Below are 13907 nucleotides of genomic sequence, written 5' to 3' on the forward strand. Positions count from 1 at the left end.
AACACATATTTTGAAATGACGAACCACACACATGACGGGCTACATACATGTTGTGACGAACTTCGCATCGAGCACCCTCAAAAAAAGAAGTCAGCAGCCGCCACTGGTTCATATTTTTTACAGTCTATGGAAAAAACACAGATCTCATGCCTTTATGTTGTTCGTTAAATCAACCAAAGTTTTCAAACCATTGTTATTAGCGACACCGGTGGCCATTAAGTGAACTGCAGCCTGAAAGCTACTATTTATGCTCCTACACTGAAACAACAGTGGCGGCTCGTGACATATTTTGAAAAAAGGAACCACACACCTGACGGGCTACATACATGTTGTGACGAACTTCGCATCGAGCGCCCTCGAAAAAAGAAGTCACCGGTCGCCGCCACTGGAAAACATTAGGATTGTTTTGCAGTTGGATTTACATAAAAACAATAATCATTTAAAAAAACACATTTTCAAGTAAAATCGCTTCGTAGCGTATTTTGGCGTTTTTTTGCAGACAGAGATGTTTTAAAAACTATGTTTGTGTGGGCGACATTTTGTTTTTAACAAAAGAGGAAAAACTTTTCTCAAAATATTTATAAAATGTTTGGTAACAATTTACTTAAAGGGGTGTTCATAAGACTGACATGACACTTGTCATGAACATGAAGGAGATTTTTTATGCATGTTTACCAACTGTCGTTATGGGGTGGTTTCCTGGACAGGTATTAGCTTAAGTCAGTACTAGGCCTTAGTTTAATTAGGTAATATAACTAGTTTTAAAAAACATGCCTTACTAAAAACATTACCTATGTGAATTTTAAGGCAAAACAAAGGGCACTGATGTATTTTATGATATGTCAGTGCAAGTTGTTTTCAGTTTGGACAGCTCTTATATTTATTTTAGTCTACTGTAGGACTAGTCTAATCCCTGTCCGGGAAACCACCCCTAAGTCTCATTTGCTCAATGATTTTTAAGTTGACAAGTTGTGTATTGGTTTATGTCAAGTTGTCATAACAAAGACATCTCTCAAACAATGTCATCTTCGCATTAAAAATGACATAATTGAGCAAATGACACCTAATGACAGTTGTCATGAATGTGCATAAATTCTCCTTTATGTTCATTACACGTGTCATGTCATGATTATAAAAGTGTCATTTTACTGTGGGTTCACACCGCCACCGGCGAGAGCGTCAAAGTAGCCGGAAGGCATTCATTTTCAATGGGGCTGGCGGCAAGCTCCGGCGAGCAGCAGTGAGCTTCAAGGAGAGTTGAAATCAGCTCAACTTCATTGTAATGAGCTATGACGCGGTTCGGCGACAACCAATCGGAAGGCGGAAACGTTCAGTGGCAACCAATCGGAAGGCGGACACTTCCGCTTGAGAGAAGTCAGCGTCCACTACACTTTTGCTATAGCATCGTTGACTGGGCAGCCAGAGCGTTTCTTAATGCTCTCGCCTGTGGCGGTCTGAACTGCCCAGTCAATGACGCTATAGTAAAAGTGTAGTGGACGCTGATGCGCGAATACATTCTCCGCATTCCGATTGGTTGCAGCCGAACGTTTCCACCTTCTGATTGGTTGCCACCGAACCGCGTCGTAGCTCATTACCATAAAGTTGAGCTGATTTCATCTCTTCTCGACGCCCACACCGTCCTTGAGGCGCCGCGCTGCTGCTCGCTGCTGCATGGCTTTCATTGAAAATTAATTACTTCCGGTCACTTTGACGCTTTTGCCGGTGGCGGTGTGAACCCACAGTTATGCACGCCCCTTTAAGTAAAGTGTTACCAAATGTTTATAAAAATACCAGACTAGGCCTACAGAACTACATCTTAAACTACATCTTATACTGGGTAATGGGTATTTTAACCCATTGTTGGTTTAAATATAAACAACGTTCCTGGGTTAATTTAACCCAACAACTGAATTCGTCCCTATTTGACCCAACGCTGGGTTGAAAATAACCCAGCATTTTTTTGTTTGCATGGTTAACATACATAATGTCCAGATTGTATAATGTAATAACCTGCTATGTACCAATATCCAATTGCAGGCCCGGATTGGCCATAGGGAAAACCGGGAGGATTCCCGGTGGGCCGGTCTGTTTTTTTTGGCCACGAGGGCCGGTGTTGTCATGACACCGGGATGACGCGTATTTGCGGGTGAGAGATGTTCCCGCCGCTTTATGCACAAGTTGATTGTGTCCCGAGTCCCGACCACTTATTGGAAGAATTCTTGCATTAGTCATTGACATCTTAAACGCATGGGAAACGCAGGACGTGCCGCTGTCTTCTGGTTTTCAAAGCGCTTACTTGAACACGAGTTTTGTTTCAGACGCGTCTATATTGAGTGCGCTTACCGGCCGCGCGTCTATATTTAAAATAAACTTGAGCGCGTCTTTTGAGTGCGCTTGCCGGCCGCGCGTCTATATTTTAAATGAACTTGAGCGCGTCTTTTGAGTGCGCTTGCCGGCCGCGCGTCTATTATATTTTAAATAAACTTGAGCGCCTATTTTGAGTGCGCTCGCCGGCCGCGCATCTATATTTAAAATAAACTTGAGCGCGTCTTTTGAGTGCGCTTGCCGGCCGCGCGTCTATATTTTAAATGAACTTGAGCGCGTCTTTTGAGTGCGCTTGCCGGCCGCGCGTCTATTATATTTTAAATAAACTTGAGCGCGTCTTAATACAAACGGGCTGGCCTCTAAAAGGAAAAGAATTTACAAAACGTATTTTTTTTATCCAAGTCATAGATGAATTGAATAGTCATTATTCATCGTTTATTGCAAAAGGAACAAAAATCTATTTGATGCAAAACTCATTAGTTTATTTGAAAAAAACTAGTTTCAAAAGTATATCCATGATGTTTTCTTTTTTTTAACACAATGTAGGCCTACATTATTTAGCAATAGACATGATCTAACTACTAAAAAAGATACAGATTTTTTCCATTTGTTTCCAATGCATACTTGATAAATCTTGCTTGTGTATTGTATATCAGGGGTTTCCAAACGTTATCAACCCAAAAGTTAATCTCAAGACTCACCATTTTTTAGAAATAGAAATATAGAGGAAAACACAAACACATTTGTTTCCTTTAGTTTTTGAATAAGTTTACTTTAGTAATATTATGGTCTTATAGTAGGGCTGCATGATTATGGCCAAAATTATAATTGTTTACTCCATTTGCACGGAATATGATTTGAAAAATACAGTGAATTGCAAGGCTGCAGAGAGCAGCGCACTACTGCAGACTTATAGTACTGAGGGTTTAAAGATATTATTTTAATAGTCAGTCGTGAACTAAAGTGGGCCGGTCTAGGGCATGAAACTCCAGGGCTGAAAATGAGTCCCACTCCGGCCCTGTCCAATTGTCATACTGAATATCCTTTCTTACTCCGAAATATATTACAATATGAAATGTGAAATGGATTGTGTAAGCCATTTCAGGTTGAATTTAAAAGCACAGATGCATGTAGCAGGTAATATTCAGTTGATATAGGACAGGGCCAATATGAGAAATGATATATAAAACAGGTTAACTAACCATAAGATTACAAGGCAGAGAGTTAGAAACCCTTGAAAGATCAAATATAATTGTATTTGATCAACTTTCTTTTCTTCTGGCCTTTGTGTTGTTTACGTGCTTGTGTAAACATAATCATTCATTATTATGAATTCAGAATTTTAGTTTTCTAAATGTCATCTCTCTCTCTCTCTCTCTCTCTCTCTCTCTCTCTCTCTCTCTCTCTCTCTCTCTCTCTCTCTCTCTCTCTCTCTCTCTCTCTCTCTCTCTCTCTCTCTCTCTCTCTCTCTCTCCCCCTCAGGGTGATGCCAGCAGGTCAGATGCTGATGATATGTCTTCTGACTATGATGATGAGGACAAACTGAGAGAACTGCTGAACTCAGGTGCGTGCGTGTACGTATGTGCATGTGTGCAATGATTATGTGTGTATTTTCCTATTTGATGTTTGATCTCTTTGATATTAGGATCAGAATTGAAAATGCAGACATTAATGCCCATCTCAAACGGACACCTGGAACCCCGAGCATCCATGCCGCCTCACAGCAATGCCACGCCCAGAACCGAAGTGTCACACGTCTACAGCCAATCACGTCGCAACAGCAATACCTCCACCGAACCCCATGACCAGAGATCCCTGGTAATTTTCTTAAGGGTTGTACTTTAAAAAGCTTTAAAACACCATATGTTGTTCAATGTTGTTGCTGTTTTATAAATGCAATGGACCCATCAATGCCGTTTTTACAAATGCAAATGTACATTGGCCTTTCAAGATGTTGCTATTACTGTAATCGTTCATTTTAACCATTCATTGCATACTGTTATGGTCAACTACAGTATTGTTTATCTGTTGTAGTCGAGTCTTTGGGGAAGTCGTCGCTCCAGTTGGAACAGTCTCGGCCACGCCCCCAGTCTGATCAGACGTGTGCAGTCAGGGGAGCGCGAGTCGCTGCTTTCAGGGACAGGACATGACAGCATGGATGACAACCAATCGGATGACGGGAAATCCAGCAGGACTGGCAGTCTGGGCGGAGTCTCATGTATGGGGTCGTTTGATTTGGACCTCCTGCAGGTTCCACGCCCATATATGGAATGTAATGGGAGATTAGATGTAGGATATCCATCCTCTCCAAATGTCACACACCCAGAATTACCATCCACACAAGGGGCAGATGATGAGGACTTTGAGGAGGTGGGACCTTGTCTTTAAAAAGTCTTTTTAGTGATCGACTGATATAGATTTTTAGAAGTATTGCATTAGCAGCGCAAAAGATCAAGGACACATACTGATAAAAAATGTATAGGGGACAAGCTAATGCGTTTTGGCTCAATCATTCAAAAAATATTTGAGTTTGATTAATTATATTTTTACTCAAGCAACACACACATCCGTGCTACAAATGAACATTTGAAGTTTGTTTCTATTACTTACCATTCTTGGACAATTACACCAAACGTGACAGAAGTGTAAACGTTACAACTTACCCCATAGGTGGGGTTAATAGTAACAGGCAGGGAGTTGTAACACTTGCTAAAAATTAAGTTTGCAGGCAAATATTTCAATACTATTTTGTCTATTGAAGTGGATATTGTTTATATATCTGTCTATAATAGACAGGTATCCACACTGTATTCATTCATCCAGCCCTTTTCTAACAATAGTTCAATTATAAATGGATACAAATGTCTATGTGAGAAAAAGTAGCACAATTATGACAAAACATTTTTTTTTTATACATGACCCAGTCTGTAATAACAATACTACAGTTTCAAAATCAAATTCTGAGACATTGAGCATCAAAGTCTGATTTTAGCCATTCATTTCATTATGATTTCAATCTTTGATGTGACCTTATTCAATCAATATTAAAGATATGAGCAAAAAAATTGACACACGATTTTTAATAAGACAGGCACATTTATTTTGATGGCAGCCAGCAATCATTCGTGTGTAGCCTATTTAAAACTACGGCAAGAATTACGCTAACATTAGCAGTTTTCATATCATAAGTGCTGAGGGGTTAGTTGTAACACAGCGTTACAATTAACCCCGCTGGGTCGAAATATTTTCAAGCCCACCAAAAAAGTTGCTATAAGAGCTTCAGACATATTTCAAAACGATGCTATGTTTTAGTCAACAAGACACTGATTAAGATGACATAACATTGGATTTGGTATCTTACACACCCAACTTAGAAACCGAAAAACATATAAGAAATACTTACAGTACATGCCACCAAAACACTCGTTCATCAATAACTCTCTGGAAAAACATGATACATTTCCAATAATTTGCGAAGACCTCTTTTGGCAGCATGAAAAAATACCGGAAAACCAAAACGCTCAACCTTGTGCAACAATGTTAAAAGTCTGTGTTACAACTAACCCCGCGTTAGTTTTTGCCCCGCGCAACCCTACCTTGTAATGCACTATAAGTCGCATTGCATAAAAATGTCTGCCAGGGCCTTCTAAAGCAGTTGGCAGAGAAACTGCAAAAATAAAAACGGATGTTATATTTACAGGTTCTGGAGACAAGAGATAAGAGATAAAACAATATAGCTTAAGACAGATATGCCATCGGCTTTTTGAATGACTATTATGTATTATACAACAGTTCTTTCTGGTTCTCGAATCTGATTGGCTAAGAGCTATACGATATTGTACTGATAACGGCACTGTAACCGCTTCACCTTTCGTATTATTCCGCCACCTAGTGAATGGAGGTCCTAAGCAGGCTCATCTCTGAATGGAAAAACACAGACGCGCTGTTTGAATCACTCTCCGTGCGTCTCATTAGTTTACTAGCTCATAAATCAGTCTGTGAATCCCCAATCGGAAGTTATTATTCCTTCAAAGATCAGCGCTCTTGTATTTTACGTTAAAGTTAATGGGAGAAATGTCTTGTCACATCGTGTGGACGATTAACACTTGGAAAGAGGAATATAAACACTCGTTTTTTTCTGGAGCTATATCTTTTATCAGAACGCGAAAACACCGTGGAACTGCAGGTAAGCCCCGCAGCTTTTAAATGTGTACATTGATCATTTACTTTATCGTGACGTGACTATTAAAACATGTTATGAGATATCGCCACTGGTATATTTATAAGCAGCATGCAAAAACATCTCTCTGACACTTATAAAAAACCGTTTTGTATAGTACTGACAAGAACAAAGTTTAATAATAATAATAATCGAGTGCTCGTATCGCGTTAAGAATAAATGAGAAAGCAATAGTAACATTATATAAGTATAGTTTTATTAACTTTTACCTCGCGCCAAAACAATAACAAACACAAAAGACACTAAATATGAATAAAAAAACAAGTACTAGTTTGATCATGACACCAAATACTGCTGATTTGATCTCATTTTGACGATCATAAACAAACAAGGCCAACATGAGAGCCGGGGAATCCCTTTCAGAGATGTAGCCCAGAGTGGCCGGTGTTCAGCGGGGCGAGTGAACACTGACGTCCGCTCATGCTTTGGTTCTCATTCGTACCGAATCTCACTAAGCAAACGTTCAAACAGGCGCTATCTTTACTAATCGACTGCAGATTTAAATATATATACAGATACATTCTCGACTGAACTAATCTTAAAACTACACTTTGTGACCAAGAAACGGTAATATAAAGAAACGGCTTTTCCGTCCATTGAGTTGTTATGAGCTTCAAAGCAGCCGAAAGTTTTACCTGTCATTCTGGCCGCCCTCAAATCCGTGGCGGAAGAAGTAGTTCTCAAACAAAGAGGCTTTTAAAATAACTCCATTGTTGTTTTCTAGTTTTCGTTTTTCAAACGTGTGCCGTCGAACTGTTGTATAAAAGCAATATCGCTCTCGGAGTCGTGTGATATAGCTCTATATCATCACGGCTGTGATTGCCTCCGGCACTCGGCCTGCGGCCTCGTGCCTCTGGCCTAATCACAGCCGTGATGATATAGAGCTATATCACACTCCTACTCGAGCGATATTGCTTAACTATACAGTAGGCGATGACGTCACTAACTGCGAGAAACCTGACAAATCTCCAAGTCCCATGTAAATGCAGTTGTCTGCATAGCCGGTTTATTGATTTGCAATAATAATTGATTTGCATTGTTTTATAATAAGCAGATTTTTGATAGTTATCCGCTTATTCTGTGCATGTAAACAGTCATTGTCATACACAGACTAATATATATATTATTTACCAGACTGAATAACCAAACCGACATGTGGCCATATCGTATTTATTGGCATCGGATGAGAGATTTTAAGTGTGAGCTTCCTCTTGTGTCATATCGAAAATCTATACTGTATAAGAAACGTACAAATCTGACCTGCGGTTAAAACTGAAATTACCAGAAGCTTCATGAAGACATGCTGCAGCTACTTTATCTGAGAGATCTTTGAAATGGCAAATGTATTTTATAAATGAAACACAGATGGGACTTTTCAAAATTAGGTAATTCACACTTGCGCAGAATATAATAAGGCTGTTATGATGTTAAACCAGATTATTCTATAAACTGCTGTAAATTTTACATTTACATGTTTTTATAAGTTACATTGTTTAAGTAATCAAATTCATTGCAAATAGATCTCCCTTATAAAAAAAAGTGTCTGTGTGTCATTTATTTAGAGTTGGTGTTTGATTGTGAAGAGATTGTTGGAGCCATATAAACCTCAGTGGTGTAGAGATCATGAGGATTGGTCCTTTTATCTCTTTTCCCCTCAAAATAAGTGAGTATAAACACATAGGAGTCATAATCAATACACGTGCAATAATAAATGCTGTGCTTGCACATTTTAATGTCTGTCTCTCTCTCTGTGCAGGTTTCGTGTTCGCTGTCAGAAGATCATCACTCATAAGATGTTTGATCATATTGTCCTGTTCTTCATCTTCTTCAACTGTATCACAATCGCTCTAGAGAGACCAGACATCCAGCCTGACAGCACAGTAATTACAATCACGCAAACTCATTCTATAGCTATCATTCGGTCTAAAAAAAAAAAAAAGCATAAAAAATATGTCAATGCTACGGTCATAGTAGCTTATAAACATACGCATGTTATGCATTTATTAAATTAGATACAGTATGTATATATTTATGCATATATTTAAAGTAGGAAATTTTCTAAATATATTCAAGGAACATGCTCTTTACTTAATATCCTAATATTTTTTTGGCATTAAAATAACAATAATTTTGAATGTATTGTTGTCTATTGCTACAAATATTATGAATATATATATATATATATATATATATATATATATATATATATATATATATATATATATATATATATATATATATATATATATATATATATATATATATATATATTTTTTTACTCAATTAACAGCATTATTTAATAGACACTTGTGTTTAGTAAATAATTAATTGTATTACTTAAAATAATGGCTTTTTTACATGTAAGGAATAATTGAGGGCGTTGAATTATTCAAAAAAAAAATGAATGTTCCTCTCTTTACTGTTCCTGATTTATTGGATTTACATGTGCTGCATAATTTTCTATAATGTTTATTAATATATTCATTTTTTTATTCATATATTAATTTTACAGGAGCGTGTTTTTCTTAAAGTTTCCAACTACATCTTCACTCTGATCTTCGTAGCCGAGATGACTGTGAAGGTATTGTTGAATTGAGTAACTTTATCTTCGATAACATGATTAAAATGACTGTGCTGGTAACATTGATGCTGCTGCAGGTGGTTTCTCTTGGGATGTATGCTGGGCCAGGCTCATACCTGAAGAGCAGTTGGAACGTTCTAGATGGTTTCCTGGTGTTCGTGTCGATGGTGGACATCTTGGTGTCTCTCGCCTCCTCTGGTGGGAACAGAATCCTGGGAATCTTGAGAGTTCTTCGACTGCTCAGGACACTGAGACCTCTCAGGTAAGACTGCGTGTGTTTAAAGCACATTTAGTTTGTTCTGATGTTCCTACAGAGATAGACACTCATCTTGTCACACAATTTTATGTGTGTGTGTGTGTGTGCGGGGAATGTGATTGGTCCAGCCTCGTTGAGTTCGAAAAAATTAAAGAGGCTGGATCCGAAAGTTAGAGTAAATAAAGTAATGTTCTCCCTTTTTACATATTTTAAGTCTTTGACCGCCATTGGCGAATTAATTTGTCAATTAAGAAAAAACGCTTCCCTGTCAATGACGAATATTTCCAGCAATCTGAAATACCAGTATTATCCACCAGGTGGTCCTTCCGCAACTTATAATACCCGGAAGTATCGCCCTAGGGCAAACAGCTGTATGTCCGTGAATGTTTTGATGATCGCTTTGAATCTGATCTCTATCAAAAGTCCTTCCCAAAAAATTTATTATCTCAGCTTTTTGCTCAAAATTTGGTGTTTTTGAAGAAACCTACCCATATTTCAGAGGTAATAAAAAGGGAACGAATGAATGTAGAATGAAACTTTTTTTTATTTGTTTGTTTGAAAGCAGAGGATCTGTCCTGTCATTTGATATAATTTATGTTTAAATATTTAAAGGAGATCATTTTCTGGAAGGCATTAAACTTTTATGGAAATCATGGAAAATGCTGAAGCTGGCTGGCAACTTTTTTTTAAATGCTGGCGGGGAAAAGGTTAATTTTATTTCTAGGGAGAAATTAGTATTTCAAATATTTGATTAGTTATCACAAAGGCACTCTCTGTTTATATTTCAAACAGAATTGCATTATGCTGCCTATGAAGGTTGTCCAAACGCGTTTCCCGGAGTTGCCTTCATGCCACCAAAGTCTTCATTGCTTAATGAGGCAGCAAGGCAACAAGTCAGCTCCCTTCGGTTTCGGATGCAGCCCTACTATTAAAAGCCTAACATTTTAACATTTTAACCCTTGTGCCTTGTTCCAATTTACTACCCTTTTGTGTTGTTAGTGGCCAAAATTGGCCACTAAATTAAACGGCCGTAAAAATGTATCAGATTAATATTTTTATTTATTTATTTATTTATTTATTTTCTTTGCATAAATCTGTTAATCATCCTCAGTACTGATCAAAACTACCAAATGTTTCCAAAAATGTCATTATTTTAACTCTTTAATTGCCAAGCTCATAAGTGATGCCACTGATTTGAGAAAAAAAAACACAAAATCACTTTTTACTGGCCATTTTAATCACTTTAATTTAGTGGCCATTTTGGCCTCTAACAACACCGTGGGTAATAAATTTGCCCACGATATATTGTTACGTTTTTGAAAAATTTCGAAGCATTTTCTTAAAATATGTGTAAATATAGGATTTGTCACCAAAAATAATTCCATTTGCTGAAACACAGAGAAAGTTGTGGCCAAATTAAGACTAAAAAAATAACAAAAATGGCTCCAACAACACATAAGGGTTAATGTTGCTGTCCATGGTGCTGAAATCATGTTAATCTGAAATATTAGAGTACAGAAATTGTACAAGATGGGCATAACATTGTGTAACTAATAAAGAGTGATATTTTCTGCTATGCAGACTAAGCGTTTTAGTTCAAGGATAACACTAGAGCTCATGTATCAGCTTCTCGTGCACTGAGCTATTTTTTATTAACTGTGACTTTCTAGTCGGATGGTTTTACCTTGAGTCTAGGATACTGTCACAACACTAAATTTTCCCTTGTGTGTGTGTTTGTTATCAGGGTCATAAGCAGGGCGCCTGGACTTAAGCTGGTTGTTGAAACGTTGATCACATCTCTTCGCCCTATTGGAAATATTGTGCTGATATGTTGCGCTTTCTTCATTGTCTTTGGCATTCTGGGAGTTCAGGTACAAACACTTACAGTTAATTTTGTTTATTTCATTTTCATAGGGTAGTGTCTACTTCGAAGGTCTGTTAGTCCAATGTCATTACACGTTTTTTTTTTTGTACAGGCATTTGGGAAATTCTTTATTTATATTTCCTATTTTTAATCTGGTTTATATTTGTGATGTGGAGAATTAAATAATAACACCTTTTTGCTTACACTTTATAATAAGGGTCCATCAATCATGGTGAACTAAGACATACTGTACATTTATTTTCACTTTAGCATGTACTAATCATTAAGTCATCATTAAGTACAACATGTTTTTTAGTTGTTAGTTAATGTATTAATTAACAATGAATTAATGTGTTGAGTCATGAGTCATGTTATGCCTCTTCATTATTTTTTGATTAGTACATGCCTTAACTTCACTTCATATTTAAGTACGAATTAATTTAGGTATTCGTTCATTGTGATTCCTAGACTCTTATTATAAAGTGTATAAAGTGTACCACTTTTTCTTTCTATCAACCCTGTTTGATCTTTTGCGATTTTTATGGTGTGGTAACCATAGATATGTATAAAGGCTAGATGGCTCAAGGCGGAGTCCCTAACGGCATCACCTGGCGGCCATCTTACGACAGGGCGCTCGCTCACTCGTAGCATTGAGTTTAATGGTGCAGGTACTTTTAAATGACCATAACTGGCTCAATTTTCTACCGATTTTCAAACGGTTTGGATTTTTACAAACGTTATTAACGTGGCTATAATTCTGGATGCTTTAACATGTTTCATGAATTTATTTTTTATTTTTAGTATAGGTATGCAGTGTCATAGGTACATCTTTGACGTTTATAACAAACCAAACCGTTTGAAAATCTGTAAAAAATTAAGCAAGTTATGGTCATTTAAAAGTACCTGCATCATTAAAACTCAATGCTACGAGTGAGCGAGCGCCCTGTCCTAAGATGGCCGCCAAAATGCGGACGTTGCACTCCATTGGCCAGCAGCGCGGACGAGCCATCTAGCCTTTATACATATCTATGGTGGTAACTACTAAATGCAAGATCTTTCTGTTTCAGCTTTTTAAGGGGAAGTTTTACCACTGTGAAGGCTTTGACACTAGAAATATCACTAATAAATCGGGGTGCCTTCAGGCTAAATATAAATGGGTCCGCAGGAAGTATAACTTTGATAACCTGGGTCAGGTAAGACACACTTGCATATAGACAAGTTCGCCCAAAAAAAAAAAATTCTGTTATCATTTACTTGCCCTCATGTTGATCTAAACCTGTAATAGTTTCTTTATTCTGTTGAACAAAAAAGAAGATATTTAGATAAATGATGCTAAGCACACAGTTGACGGCACCCACTGACTTCAATAGTAGGATAAACAAATACTGTGGAAGTCAATGGGTACCGTCAACTGTGTGCTTACCATCATTTATCAAAATATCTTCTTTTAATGGTAACTTTAAATGATGGTAACTACACTGTTGATGGTTCCCACTAACTTCTATTGTAGGAAAAACAAATACTATGGAAGTTAATGGGTACCATTAACTGTGAGCTTACCATCATTTATTAAAGGGACACTCCACTTTTTTAAAAAATATGCTCATTTTCCAGCTCCCCTAGAGTTAAACGTTTGATTTTTACAGTTTTGGAATCCATTCAGTTGATTTCCGGGTCTGGCGGTACCACTTTTAGCATAGCTTAGCATAGTCCATTGAATCTGATTAGACCATTAGCATCGCGCTAAAAAATAAACAAAGAGTTTCGATATTTTTCCTATTTAAAACACTTTTTAAACTTTCCTATTTAAGACTCTTCTGTAGTTACATCGTGTACTAAGACCGTCGGAAATTAAAAGTTGCAATTTTCTAGGCAGATATGGCTAGGACTATACTCTCATTCTGGCGTAATAATCAAGGACTTTGCTGCAGTAACATGGCTGCAGGAGGCGCAATGATATTACGCAGCGCCCGAAAGTAGTTCCCTTTGGTAACTTTCAATAGCAGGGGACTATTTTCGGGCACTGCATAATATTATTGTGCCTGCTGCAGCCATGGTAAGGGAGCAAAATCTTTGATTATTACGCCAAATGAGAGTATAGTTCTTAGTCATATCGGCCTAAAAAACGCAACTTTAAATTTTTCGTCGGTCTTGGTACACAATGTAACTACAGAAGGGTCAAGTTTTCAATAGTAAAAATATCGAAACTCTTTGGTTATATTTTTAAATGCGCTAAGCTAATGGTCTAATCAGATTCAATGGATTATGCTAAGCTATGCTAAAAGTTGTACCGCCAGACCCGGAGATCGCTTGAATGGATTCTGAAACAGTAAAAATCAAATGTTTAACTCTAGGGGAGCTGGAAAATTAGCATTTTTTTTTAAAAAAAAGTGCAGTGTCCCTTTAAAATATGTTCTTTTGATGGTAACTTTAAATGATGGTAACCACACAGTTGACTGTATCCGCTGACTTCCATAGTAGCATAAAATACTATGAAAGTTAATGGGTACCATAAACTGTAAGCGTATAATTTATCAAAATATCTTCTTTTGATGGTAACTTTAAATGATGGTAACCACACAGTTGGCTGTACTCACTGACTTCCATAGTAGGAAAAACAAATACTTTGGAAGTCAATGGG

General features: G+C 37.4%; 1 protein-coding gene across 3 annotated transcripts in view; it reads left to right on the top strand.

Moving 5' to 3' along the window:
• cacna1hb (calcium channel, voltage-dependent, T type, alpha 1H subunit b) overlaps positions 1–13907 on the top strand; it is a 138339-nt gene that overhangs the window by 98272 nt on the left and 26160 nt on the right. For all 3 annotated transcript variants that reach the window (XM_055205977.2, XM_055205976.2, XM_055205979.2), the window contains 9 exons: positions 3808–3889; positions 3971–4143; positions 4360–4695; positions 8128–8228; positions 8322–8445; positions 9078–9146; positions 9224–9408; positions 11147–11273; positions 12334–12459. In XM_055205977.2, the coding sequence (XP_055061952.2) occupies positions 3808–3889; positions 3971–4143; positions 4360–4695; positions 8128–8228; positions 8322–8445; positions 9078–9146; positions 9224–9408; positions 11147–11273; positions 12334–12459 (1323 nt within the window). The remainder of the gene's footprint in view (positions 1–3807; positions 3890–3970; positions 4144–4359; positions 4696–8127; positions 8229–8321; positions 8446–9077; positions 9147–9223; positions 9409–11146; positions 11274–12333; positions 12460–13907) is intronic.

Source organism: Misgurnus anguillicaudatus, chromosome 3 (assembly GCF_027580225.2).
Source record: "Misgurnus anguillicaudatus chromosome 3, ASM2758022v2, whole genome shotgun sequence".
Classification (NCBI taxonomy): Eukaryota; Metazoa; Chordata; class Actinopteri; order Cypriniformes; family Cobitidae; genus Misgurnus; species Misgurnus anguillicaudatus.